This window comes from Sus scrofa, chromosome 15 (genome assembly GCF_054392235.1).
Source record: "Sus scrofa isolate SSC_HxYL_T2T_F1_AM1 chromosome 15, Sscrofa_HxYL_maternal_Yorkshire_Landrace_v2.0, whole genome shotgun sequence".
Lineage (NCBI taxonomy): Eukaryota > Metazoa > Chordata > Mammalia > Artiodactyla > Suidae > Sus > Sus scrofa.
This window is the reverse complement of record NC_139397.1, coordinates 139139597-139153668: the sequence shown is the minus strand read 5'-3', so window position 1 is coordinate 139153668 and position 14072 is coordinate 139139597. Positions and strand designations below refer to the sequence as shown.

Genomic DNA, 14072 nt, shown 5'->3' with positions numbered 1-14072 from the left:
AATACTGGACTCCTCCACATTTCGTAATGAAGACGTACCCCAGTTCGGGAATCCTTTCTGCCATTCCAGTTATCCCAGCAATGATGTTACTATGGGAGATCATGACCCCCTTTGGAAGTCCTGTGGATCCACTTGTATACATGATCACCGCAATATCTAGGGGCATCGGCTTGCTCTGAGGTTTGTTTTCTGAATTGGAGGAAAAAAAACACACACACTTATGAGACGTCAGCGATTCTTTTCATTGTTTAACAATCAACAGCATTAACAACAACATTAACAATTTTTTTCATAATCAAATTTAACTCAATTCAACAAATATTCATTATAGTCATACAAAGGTCAACAAAACAGATCAAGCCCCTGCACATAAGAGACATATTATATTGGGAGAGACATATGGACATCTATGTTACAAGAGCTATTTAAAAAAATGAAGAGAGATAAGTTGAGAAGGTGATAGCGAAGTGGCAGGAAATGAAGATGATGAAGCCCCCAAGACCACATCATGTACAGTCTCAGAAGCCTGTGAGAAAAATGAGGACTCTGTATTTCAACTCTGGGTGAAAAGCAATGCTGTTCTCAACAGGGGCTTGTCATTACCTGTGACAAGGACCATATGGCTGTTGTGTGACGACCTAACTTAAGAAAAGAGGTAGAGAGGCAAAAGGCTCTTTCAGCAACTCAACTAAGAAATAAGGGTGGCTAGACTAGGGTACCTAGATGTTGCTTAAAAATGTTCTCTGCTTCCCAGTGGTGAAATTAGCTCAGCTACATTCAGAATCCTGGACTAGAAGACAATGTCCCCACTTAAACAAGCCTAAGAACAGCAGCCAACATCCTATCCTAGAGAGAGAGATGTGGGCCATGGATGGCACTGTTGATCTGAATTAATCTTGTAATTACCCTAAACATGGACTTCTTAAATAAATAGGGGAAAACATTTTAATTATGTTTCCAAGTTAACCCTTTCTCTCTTCCCTGCCAAGATATATATCTTGACAATTGTTATTATTCAAACTGTTGCTTCTTAATTCGCTGTTCACTCCTTTACCCCATGGCACCATTCTCCATTGCCACTTCTTACTTGTCTCTAAAGTGACATTTGCTAAGAAGTCCAATGGTGCTTTTGCAAATCCCTGTGTCATCAGGTTTCTCCAGTGCATCTGGTCCTACTAAAAACTCCTGCCTCACTGAGAGGCTCCCTTCCCTCAACTTTCATGAACCACACAAGGCATGTTTCTTCCTTCCTCTTGGACCAATTCTCAGTATCCTCTAGAGGCACTTTTCTCTGGGGTTGATCCCACCTATACCCCCAGTTTTAATTAAAATCTTTTACTAGGAGTTCCCAATATGGTACAACAGGATCAGCAGCATCTCTGCAGCACCAGGACACAGATTCAACCTCTGGCCTGGCACAGTTGGTTAAAGGATCCAGCTTTGCTGCAGCTACAGCATAGGTTGCAACTGTGACTTGGATCTGGTCTAGGAACTCCATATGCCACTGGGCATCCAAAAAAAAAAAAAAAGGGAAAAAAAGTCTGTTTCTAGCTTCAAAATTTCTTTAACTCCAAACTTAACTCCAGCGTACTAGACTTCCATGTGCCATTCCCTACTATATACCTACATTTGAATGTCCTATTAGCCCTTAAATTCAATATGCCCAAAATTAACCTAGGCAATACCCCATTTTCAAACAGAGTGAATGCTTATATTTAATTCATCACTATATTTTTACCTATAATAAAATACAGGAAGTACAGTCCCAACATCCTAACAGCTTTTGTGACATCCTAAACATCACTACTTTTTCTAACATTTTCTGACACTTCATTGACAGTGGAAATTTCCAGAGTCACCACACCTGGGTGTGCAATTTGGAGGACAGAAAGATGTCCCCTCTGGACATGGCAGAGGGAGCAGAAAATAAAAGGAAAGATCCAGGCTTAGCCACTCCAGCTGTTAATACTTATAGATAATTCACACAGGACAAGTTTAATGGCATTATATGTAAGACTAAATAATCCAAAACAGGAGTTCCCATCGTGGCACAGTGGTTAACAAATCCGACTAGGAACCATGAGGTTGTGGGTTCAATCCCTGTCCTTGCTCAGTGGGTTAAGGATCCGGCGTTGCCGTGAGCTGTGGTGTAGGTCGCAGACGTGGCTCGGATCCCGCATTGCTGTGGCTCTGGCGTAGGCCGGCAGCTATAGCTCCGATTAGACCCCTAGCCTGGGAAACTCCATATGCCGCGGGAGCGGCCCAAGAAATGGCAAAAAGACAAAAATAATAATAATAATCCAAAATAATCAGAAAAAAGGAAGTGGGAAAAACATATAATGTAAAAAGTATTTTAAATTAATTTCAAATACATACTACTTTTAGAATAGTAATAAATTAATGTTCGTATTTTTCCTTAAGCCTTTCTTTAAAGGGCAGAGGAAAGCATACCTAGGGTGACCTTTCTTCCCTAAGCGATGGCCTAGAGAACTAACTGGTTTGTCGCTCGATCTAACTTTAGAATCAAATATTTGGAGCACTTCTGGAGAACATGGTCACTGCAGAATGTACACAAGGAAGTGGGAAACCACCACGTACCCACGCTTGCCTTGGCTCCCAGAGCCTGCACCGCAGCCATGGTGTGCACGATGACACCCTTGGGGAACTCCGACCAGGCCGGTGGCTTACCATCCACTGTGATGATGTGCCGCAGGCGCGGCACTAGAGAGACTATATCCTGAAAAGACACAAGCATTCATTACACTCATCATCAATCCTCACGAAACAGCTTGGCAAACAGTCCAGGACACAACAAAAGTATTCAGCAAATTATTAAAGTAATTTCTTGCCTACAAAAAAAAAAAAAAAGCAAGGGTGGGATATACTGGAATGAATATTCCTTTTTTCAGATAGAGAGCTGCTGGCCTGAAATGTAAGTTACAGCTTTACTTTAACATTAGATTTACTGTGCATAGCCCTGTCCTTTGGTAAAAATCCTAATCAGGAAAGTTAGTTCCTTACAAAGTGGGCATGTAAACAAACCCTGAACTACAGAGTAGCCAAATGTTCCTCATGCTTGGAAGAGGCAAAGAAAGATGCGGGGGAGGGTGGACAGGAAGGAAATTCAGGAAGGGAATTCTCTTATTAATTTGTATTTAAAACAAAAAAAAGGAAGAATTCCCTTGTGGCACAGTGCGTTGAAGATCTGGTGTTGTCATTGCAGCTGCTCAGGTCACTGCGGCACCTTTCAAATGCTGGCCCAGGAACAGTAGCCCAGGAACTTCCATATGCCATGGATGCAGGGGAAAAAAAAAAAATCAGATCAGATATTATCATTTTCATAGGGAGCTGACTAAAGAAACCTCTTTCTCCTAATGTTTCTTAAAGTCCTTTTCTTCCCTTTAAAAAGTCTGAAACTTATAATGACTCAATGCTTCAGAAATAAATGAACCACTAGTTTAAAACCCTTATAATTTCAAATGTATTAAAAATAGGCTAGAAAATAGAGAACATATAGTAAGGAAAAGCAGAAATCCCTTCACCTTAGATATGGACATAACAACAATGAATTTGTAGCTGTACTACTTATAAATATATATGAAACCCACTTTTACTTTTCTAAAGGAGAATAAAATATGATATTCCCAAAAGTAACAAAGATAGTAAGGATTTTAAAGCTCTTAAAAGAACTAAGTATCAGTAATGAGCTCCTGACACTGAAAATTCTAAAGTATGGAGCAGTTATTAGAAAACGAGTCCTCACCTTCAACTTTGTTTGTAAGAGTTCTTTACTAGTAATGATGTTGGTCACCTCTGTTTCATTTAATCCATGAACAATTGCTGGACCTCCTAGAGTAGCATATAACGTAACAACTACAGGGAAAAGAAGGACATGTCAAATATTTGAACATTTCATGGAAGCACTAAATGCAATTAAATAAAGCCTCTGATCACAGACATGAATCCTAATGGAGTATACTACACCGTAAATTGTTATATCCATAGTTTGCGATCTAACTATGCTGTTTTTCTAAAACATAATCAACATTATGACCTACTCATCTTTCTGTAATCCCTCCCCAAATTTCAGTATTTTAAAATTTTTTTTTTTTTTTTTTTTTTTTTTTTTTGTCTTTTTGCTATTTCTTGGGCCGCTCCCACGGCATATGGAGGTTCCCAGGCTAGGGGTCTAATCGGAGCTGTAGCTGCCAGCCTATGCCAGAGCCACAGCAACTCGGGATCCGAGCCGCGTCTGCAACCTACACCACAGCTCACGGCAACGCCGGATCGTTAACCCACTGAGCAAGGGCAGGGATCGAACCCGCAACCTCATGGTTCCTAGTCGGATTCGTTAACCACTACACCACGACGGGAACTCCAGTATTTTAAAATTTTTAAATGTTTGTCTTATTTTGTTTCATCTACAGAGGCTACTCTGAGACCATCACGTTGAATTATATCTGATATCTAAAATGTCAAAGTCTTAGTTGTTAATTACTTGATACTAAAATATGAAAAATACACCCATAAGATAACACATTGAATATTGTATTTAAGATCTTATACGTTAAGATAATAGCATGAACAGGTGGTAGTATTGCTTATTCTAAAATAGAAAAATCTAAAGAAAAACATTCTTAGAAATCTTACAATTAAATAATAATAAAAGGAGGATGTTTATTTGCTTTCTGCCTAACTCAGGAAAGAAAAGTGCCTTTAAGAGATAATTAAAGCTTCTTAAAACATACTGTAAACCCAAACCTGTGAAAACAAAAGGGTAAAAAAACAAACAGTGGAGACACTTCCAGCCAGAAATCTGGTAAAAGTACGGTTTTCTGTTTCACCTGAAAGATAATATTTAACACCATATTTGGCATCAAGACCTCTGGACTAATCTTTCAAGACTACCACACAGACTGAGGCATCATGACCTCTATTCAAATAATAAAAATTCTCTATCTTTTGACACAGCAGCTAGGTTTGAGTACTGGAAGTGTTTTAGCTCAGCCATTACTGACAGAAGTGACATAACAGGAAGTTCCCTTCATCGCTCAGTGGTTAATGAACCAGACTAGGATCCATGAGGATGCGGGTTCAATATCTGGCCTCACTCAGTGAGTTACGGTGAGCTGAGCTCTGGTGTGGGTTGCAGATGTGGCTCAGATCCTGTGTTGCTGTGGCCTAGGCCGGCAGTTGTAGCTCCAATTCAGTCCCTAGCCTGGGACCTTCCATATGCCCTGAGTGTGGCCCTAAAAAGCCGAAAAGAAAAAAAGGAAGTGACATAAGAAAATGACACTAACTTCAAGAGGGAATTCTGAGAGGTGGAAGCAGAGCAAACGACCCATTGTGTAGATCTAGTTTCCTAGACCCTGAAAGTCCCCTATAAATAGGTTCAAGTCTCCTTACTACAGTCTCATTTGTTCTATAACTGGTTCCTTTTCCAAAACAGACAATAATTCTAAGTTATAACAAAGGGTTACCCACTGATTGGATAAAGTGAAAAGCTGTAACAGAATTCTAATCTCTTGGGAGTAAATATTTATGATAAGAAGTTAGAGTTCCCGTCGTGGCGCAGTGGTTAACAAATCCGACTAAGAACCATGAGGCTGCGGGTTCGATCCCTGGCCTTGCTCAGTGGGTTAAGGATCTGGCATTGCTGTGAGCTGTGGCGTGGGGTCGCAGACATGGCTCAGATCCCAGGTTGCTGTGGCTCTGGTGTAGGCCAGCGTCTATAGCTCTCATTAGACCCTTAGCCTGGGAACCTCCATATGCTGCAGAAGCGGCTCAAGAAAAGGCAAAGAGACCAAAAAAAAAAAAAAAAAAGAGTTAGTATCATCTCTCCCACAACATTTTTTTTTTTTTTTTTGTCTTTTGCCATTTGTTGGGCCGCTCCTGCGACATATGGAGGTTCTCAGGTCTAATCGGAGCTGTTGACACCAGCCTACGCCAGAGCCACAGCAACGCTGGATCCGAGCCGCGTCTGCGACCTACACCACAGCTCACGGCAACGCCGGATCATTAACCCACTGAGCAAGGGCAGGGATCAAACCCGCAACCTCATGGTTCCTAGTCGGATTCGTTAACCACTGAGCCACGACGGGAACTCCTTTCCCACAACATTTAAGTCCACACTTTAAAGAAGAGAAAGCCCACATACGCTGAAAATTATACATGAAGCAGGCCTGTGCAGCGATCATCCATTCTGCTCTGGTCTCACAGAAGATAGCAATGTTGGTCTTCGGCTTCTGACCCAACATCTGTAAGCCATTTCCAAAATTAGAAGCTCTAACAAAGACTTCTTCATAGGACAGCCAATTATAGTTCCCAAGAATAACCTGATAAAATAAAAAAAAACATACAAATAGCTTTTAATACAACGAAAATATTAATTTCTAGAAAGAAGCCAGGATGTGTTTCAAATTTTGACCAACCAGAAAGCTATGTATGTAAACTATTTGGTTATAACAAAAAGCTAGAAAGTGAGTTTCAAGTAAAAAGTCTATTTTGAAAATTAGTTATTTTGTGATATCTTCTGTAACAACTCAAATCTTTTGCTGAATCTTTAACTGTAATGGGGGGAGTCTTTTAAAAAATACTCAGGGTTTGATGGGATCTTAAAAGCCAACTTTCTGGCCAAAGGCATGTATGTTAATAACTCATTCACAGATTCATTTACTTAAACAATTTAGATGTTAGTTTACAATTTAGCTTAGTGTCAGGTAAAAGTGATACCACAATTTTACTTTCCCTCTACTTAAGAGTTCCTGGATTTCAGTATCAGCTACTAAATGACTCACAAACAGAAACCTGCCAGGCCCAAGCTAACAGAACTAGTTGTTCAATTTGAATTGCTGCATCTAAATCAGATAAGCAAAGTAAACAAGTCTCTATTTATACAATGAGGTGAGGACTAGCTATACTATTCACCAAAGTCCCTCTGTTCAGCGCTCACTGGCACGGCATGGCTTTCAGCATTTCATTTGTTCTTACCAAAAGTGCCTCTTTGAATTTTTGCCAACTTAAATCAGACCCCAAATCCCCAATTATATATAGATAAGAAGCTGCTCTCACTGCAAAAATATATACGCTGTTCTCAAACATGGCTGCATCATTAACATATGCCTCACAAACCTTAAAACCATCTAACTATATCCATTTTCTAAAATGCATATAACATTTACGTGATTTCTAGAAACAAGAGGTTGGATGGAGATAAAAATGGAAAAGCAGGTAAATACTGCCCTCTAGTGTCCTATTCCAAACTGGACCAGAGAAATAAATTCTTGTTTTGATGGATAAAGCAAACTGAATTTAAAAATAATTAACTTGTCATCCCAAATTCCCACCTGGCTCTGCACCCCCATGAAATGCTCAGCACGGGGAGCTCCAATGACTTCAAAAGGAGCTCTCTGGGGGTGAGAAGACAGGTGAGAATTTGGCCAGGAGCTGGATTACAATTATTAAGAATTTTACTCTCCAAAGATAAGCATGAGCTACCTCCTAGATTCTAGAATCTAAATAATAGGTTTTATAACTTTCAGAGTTCTGAAAAAGCTATAGATATGTAATCCAAATATGCCAAACCATATGATGGTGCCACCATGTGGCACAGAACTCAGGCCATGAGCTTAATTCAAGTGTCATCAAAATCTGAATCTCAGTTACTTCTTTAAAAAACACTCGATTTTCTAGCAGTGATCTTTCCCATAAAGATTACATTTAAGGGACCCCTATCTACTGCACAATTATATATGGTTTGTGCGAGAAAAGGTTTCTAATCCTAACTTTGTCCCTATGGTCAGCCCACTCTCAGATTTAACACATGCATTTATTCTCTGCCTATACTGTTGAACGCTGCTGAAGAACACCGACCTTATTAAATCCAGGACCACAGATCTCACCAGCCAGCAATCCTACTAAGCTTCTCTGGTATATACATTCATGTTCTCACCCACTGAAATGGCTATTTGAAATCTTCTCTCTACCCAAATATCACCCTCCCGCTGCACAACCCTGTCCCACTGCAGAGCGCGTTCGTTAACCAAATTTTCGCAAAGCTGGCTCCTCCATGTCCTTCAAGCCTCCACTTAAGCCATCACTTACCCAGAGTGGCTATCCCTCATCTCCAATCAGCTTTATTTCTTCACAATGGTTATTAAATCTGTCAATTTACTATTTATCGTCTCTCTTCCTCCCATACAAATACAAGATCCAGAGAGGGGTAATCTAATCTGTGTGTTTTATTCAATACTGTCTCCTAGTGCCTAGCTCAGTACCTAGCACAGAGTAGGCACTCAGCAATTATTTGCTAAATGTGTGGAATGGACCGATTAACAAAACAATCTCAATTCACTCTGAGCCTGGAGTTTTCAACCCCTCCTCCAGCAGCCTCATTTTTGGGGCCTGTGCCATGCAGAAGTTCCCAGGCCAGGGACTGAACCTGTGACACAGCTATAACCTGTGCTGCAGCAGCGGTAGCCCTGAATTTTTAACCCACTGCACCACAAGAGAACTTCCCAGCAGCCTCTTTTTTTGGTCTTTTTAGGGCCACACCCAAGGCCTATGGAGGTTCCCAGGCTAGGGGTCAAAACAGAACTGTAGCCACAGCCACAGCAATGCCAAATCCAAGCTGTGTCTGCGACCTATACCACAGCTCACAGCAATGCCAGATCCTTAACCCACTGAGCGAAGCCAGGGATTCAACCTTCATCCTCATGGATGGTAATCAGATTCGTTTCCTCTGAGCAATGAGAGGAACTCCCGGAGCAGCCTCATTTTTAAAAAGACTGCTTTGTTTAAAAAGTCTACATCTGCAGTTCCCATCTTAGCTGCAGCTCAGATTCGACCCCAAGCTCAGGAACTTCCATATGCCTAGGGTGCAGCCCTAAAAAAGCAACAAAAAAGTTCATATCCACCTGATCGTTAACCCCCATGGCTTCTTTTGTTCTGAAGACCATTTTTAATCACATACACCCTTTGCTACCACCCCTTAAATATTACCAGTGACTCACAAGACATAAATAAGTTCGGCTGTCTGAAGAATCAGGAAAAGGAATGACACTGACGATTTACTACTGTTTACTGTGTACTAGGTACACTGCAAGTAATTCTCACGATAACTGATAGTGACTATTATCCCTATTTTACAGATGAGAATACCGAGGCATAGTGCAACTAAGTGTAACTTACTCAAAATCCCACAGCTATTAAGTGATGGATTAGAATATGAGCCTAGGTAGACTCTTTGCAGAATCTAAGTACTAAATCACAATGTTTTAATTGCAACTATGGAAAGAAGATAGGCTGTTACTGGGCAGGTAAGGTGGCCTGATTAACAGTTGTAAAAGATCCTTTCAACTGCTGTGTTTAAGTGAATTATAGTACAAAGAGTGGAAGCAGAAGGCCTGTTTATTAAAAACAAAAAAACAAACCAAAAAAACTGGTGCAATGGGTTAAAATTATCTGGTGTTGCTGCAGCTGCAGCATAGGTCATAAAAAAGGCCATAAAATAAAAGGGAATCAGACTCCTTATTTTTTTGACTTGAGCCACTGGTACACAATGGTGCCCTTAACTAACAGGGGAATGACAGGGAGAGGAACAAGTGTGGAAAGAAAAACCAAGAGTTCTGGCTGGGGAGAGCATTAATATAATAACCACACCACAAATTCTGGCCAAAAAGATTGGCCAATTAATCTTGTAAATGTCCTAATGTGCCAAAAAATGAATGTCATCACACATGCAGATAGGATAAAAACATAAATCTAGAAAGAAACACCACAAAAGTGGGTAATAAGAGGAAAAGGAAGTTAAGTCAACTTCTGAGGAGAGAAATAAGTATTTCTACTCTCAATCAATTTAGAGAGAATGTCATATGAAATCTTTAAGCACTACGATTGCATAATTCTATTTTCTTCTCGCTAATGTGTGTAAAATACCTAAGAAAAAAACATAAGCTATCTCTGGTAATTACATCACTAAATCTTTGAGCTGGTCTATGTTTTCTGTTTCACAAAATTACTTTTATTATTTGCAACTTTATTCTATTTCAGGTACATTTATTCTAAAGATGTTCTAGAAACCAATCATTTCATTGTTCTTCATTTCAAAAGACAGTACAAGCATTTGCTACTGAGAAGGCTGGATTCAGGAGCTACTGACACATGTCCTATATGCTTCTTAGTTTTATAAACCATATGAAACTTAAAATGATGGCACAATAGTCTTGGAAAAGCTTGTCAAGCCTCAAGAACAGAGCAGCCTCTGCTTCTTTGCCATCTGTTTTTCTACTTGTGCCCCTAGAGGGACCCATCTTGGTGAAGCCGATGGTCATGCGGTCATGTGGACATAAAATTACAGCAGAATCATCATTACTCTCTTTTCTGCCACTTATCTTCCCTTGGGTGCATAAAACAAGATTCTTAGGATAATATGGAAACAAAGCTTCAGAGTCCACTGATTTGAAAAAAAGGTCTGAGTATCTTTGTTTGAACCATACCAGACACATTCCAGGGTTAATCCCCAAAGCTCAGTCCCCCAAAACAGAGAGAAAACTTTTAGATGTTGCTAATCATTAGTTTTCCAATATAAGATTATCTTCAAATATGGAAACTATTACAGGATACACTCCATCAAAAATATGTCTGTGTCCCACTCACAGACAGTACTCTGGGCTAAGGCCACACCGCCTAAGCAACTCCCCTCTGACAACCAAGTGCAGGTCATAAAAGGTCCCCTTAACACTATTTTCCATAGCAGGTGCTGCTACTGCTGCAGTAACAATGCATGTAAGTAAGAAACCAAGAGGAGGGGGGAAGCCTAGCTTGTTTTGACACGCAGTGGCGGTGCCCCCTGACCCCTCCACCCCCAAGTCTGCAGAGCGCTGTACAGTTGCAGTGGAGGCCAAGTGAAACCGAAGTCTTAGGTAACCAGTGGTATGGTACCCTTTCTTCTTAAGTAAGGCTAACAGAAAATATGTGCTTCATTTATGATACACAAAACCTAAAAGTTTTACTTTCCCTATGAATCTAATTTCAAACAAGAAAAATATAATGTGTTTTCTAGACCAGAGATAATACAGACTTCTGAAAAAAGTTCAATGGATCACAAATGCGAATTTGATGGCAAATGTCAATGGTATCTGGGGTGATGTAGCACAGACAGAAAAGACTGTAACTGAACTTTTTCTCAGCTTCTAACTTTCCCATTGGTGCTCAAATACTTTTCTATCGAATAAATACTGAATAAAAGGGCACCTTAGTCAGGACAGGGAGGAAAGAGCCACATAGACTTACACACACACACACACACACACACACACACACACACAACACGGACACACAACAGACTTTCCATTTGTCCACTGTGTTATCAGGTCACATTTAAGGAACAATTATGTTAGCTATAGGATTTTATGTTGTCCTAATTATACTGATACCTGAATTAAGAAGAAACTGCATATTCACCCTAATTTCCTCCTTTTTAGATACTTGGGAACTAGACTGTTGCTATGAGTACTCAATGACTGAAAGACAGCTAGCTCCATAAAATGCATGTAATACATGTGGGAAAAATTAAGCTTCCTGCTAAAATAGGATTTCTGCTACATATACTTACATTAATAGTAAGAGAACCCAATCTTTGAATTCAAATAGCAGTAGGGATTGTCAAAAGACAAAAATGAATATGTAGTTTAGATATGAGGAGGATAGAAAAAAAGGTAGAACAGTGGAAAACTTTAGCACCAAAAAATGTAGTGTTTTCAGCACCTTTTATTAACTACCCAATCTCTCAAAGACAGAATCAAGGGTGCTACCATAAAAAGTAGCAACTAAATGTGACAAGAATCAGACAGCATTATGACAGCATTTTTCAAATTATCACCTATAGGCTAAAGAACAGTAAAAACATGCTTAACTACATGGCTTCCATTTCTCGGGATGCACTATTAACTAACCCCAGCTAGATCTTAAGTTAATACAGGAAAAAAAAAAAAAATCATTTGGCATTCCCGTCGTGGTGCAGTAGTTAACGAATCCAACTAGGAACCATGAGGTTGCAGGTTCGATCCCTGACCTTGCTCAGTGGGTTAAAGATCCGGCGTTGCGGTGAGCTGTGGTGTAGAGGTCGCAGATGTGGCTCAGATCCCGCGTTGCTGTGGCTCTGGTGTAGGCCCATCTACAGCTCCGATTAGACCCCTAGCCTGGGAACCTCCATATGCCACGGGAAGCAGCCCTAGAAGGGGCAAAAGACAAAAAAAAAAAAAAAAAAATAACGTAAGTGAGGCAAAACTAAGTCAGCAAAAGAAATAGGAAACACATCTTACAAGTAGAGTGACCACAAAATTTACTCAAATCATCTTCAGACTGTAATGTAAGGGGGCACTATTCATGTCTGAACCGGTAAAACAAGATTAAAGCATCCCTCTAGTTGAAGGTCAGGAACACATACAGATTCTGTTGTCAAGAGTTAAAATAATGTTCTTAATTTCTGAGTTACTGACATTAACTTGCTTGCCATATGCTTTATGTTTAGAAGATGGTGACTGGAATTTGTATGGCAAGTGGCTAAATTATAGACCATTAATTTAAAACAACCTCACACTCACCGCCCCACCACACACGCACACATTCGCCCTGCAGTAACAGAAAGGAATCTGAGCATTTCACTCCATAGCTGTAATTATCCGGACTCTCCTCCAAGATGTGAGAGTTCCCTCATGACTGACAGGAAAAAGGCAACTGGGGTCAGGATGTAGTCGGGGAAAAAAAAGGATAAGAAAAAACAACTTTGCCTGAACACGTTTAAACCTAAAACCTAACCAAATTATCAATTAACCACAGATGATCTACCTACCTCTAAAAAAATCTTTATCTTCAATTTTCACCAAGCAGAGCTTCAAGAACAGTTTATAAGAAAGGCATGTACCCAAGGTCATGAACAGCATTTTCATGCCATTTCTATACTTATCCTTCACAGTGCTACGTGACTCCATGATGTAACTCTTTATATTCACTCATATGACTCTGCCCACTAAACGCCCAAGATAATAAAAGCTAAAGCGTCTATACTAGATGCCACAAATTATTCTACACACACTTGTGTAGAATATACACATACATACTCTCTCACTATTAATCCTCTCAACAACTCCAAGTTGGGATTAGTTTAACCCTGAGTTCTAGTCCCAGCTTCACTACCTGCCAGCTATAATGCCCTTGGGCAAGTCAGATGTTCTATCTGCGCCTCACTCGTGTTACCGTCTTGGGGTGGGGGGGGGGTGTCCTAATAACACTAACCGGCTGGTCTACTGTAAATCTTAAACAAGGTGAAATAGGTAAAGCTCTTAAAACAGCCTGGTTCATAAGGAATGCTAATAAGTGTCAGCAATGATCATTACCTCCATGTTACAGATAAAGAAACTGAGGCAAATTTGTTAAGTAGCTTTTCCAAAGTCACACAGCTAGGAAGTGGCAAAGCGAAGATTCAAACCCATAGCCTGCTTCTAGAGTCCAGGCTCTTAACCACTATGCTACCCCTCCTCTAAGGATGTCTTATCCTCTGTTTCAAATCAACAATGGCAAGTTTTTATATATTTATTTTTACAAGTTCTTTAAAAACCATGCATATGCCATAACCAAAGTACCAAGATAGTAAGCATCCAACAGAACCTAAATTACAATCAGAAAAAGCAAGCCACACCCCAGAACCCACAGCAATCTCAAGCATACACGTGTGCTTCTAGATCTACCAGGGAATATAGCTGCAAATGCCAAAGAGCCCAAACATTCTATTCCAAGTCCTGGAACACAGTCAGGTACAGAAGTAGCCCACACTAGAGGATGATCTCAGTATCTCTGTAAAATCTGGAACAAATCCATGCTGGAGTCACAGAAAGAGGTTAGTGCAGAGCCTAGTCTCCTTCTACGGTTTCTCCTCCTACATCAGCAAATTCCAGAAGAAGCAGGTCATGCTTGCCCTTTGCCACCATTTCTAAGCATACATTTTATTCAGAGGGAACTCAAAGGCAATGAAAGATCACGTTACCTTTTTAAAAATTTTTCCATTTGGCTGC

At 40.1% G+C, this 14072-nt stretch overlaps 1 protein-coding gene across 6 annotated transcripts in view; it reads right to left on the bottom strand.

Annotated features, from left to right (window-relative positions):
* The window catches only part of ACSL3 (acyl-CoA synthetase long chain family member 3), a 74933-nt gene that overhangs the window by 19245 nt on the left and 41616 nt on the right, over positions 1-14072 (bottom strand). For 4 of the 6 annotated variants that reach the window (NM_001143698.1, XM_021074566.2, XM_021074569.1 and 1 more), the window contains 5 exon segments: positions 39-189; positions 2599-2737; positions 3764-3873; positions 6158-6335; positions 14045-14072. The exon segment at positions 14045-14072 is cut by the window's right edge and continues 389 nt beyond it. In NM_001143698.1, the coding sequence (NP_001137170.1) occupies positions 39-189; positions 2599-2737; positions 3764-3873; positions 6158-6335; positions 14045-14072 (606 nt within the window). 6 annotated transcript variants of the gene reach the window in all.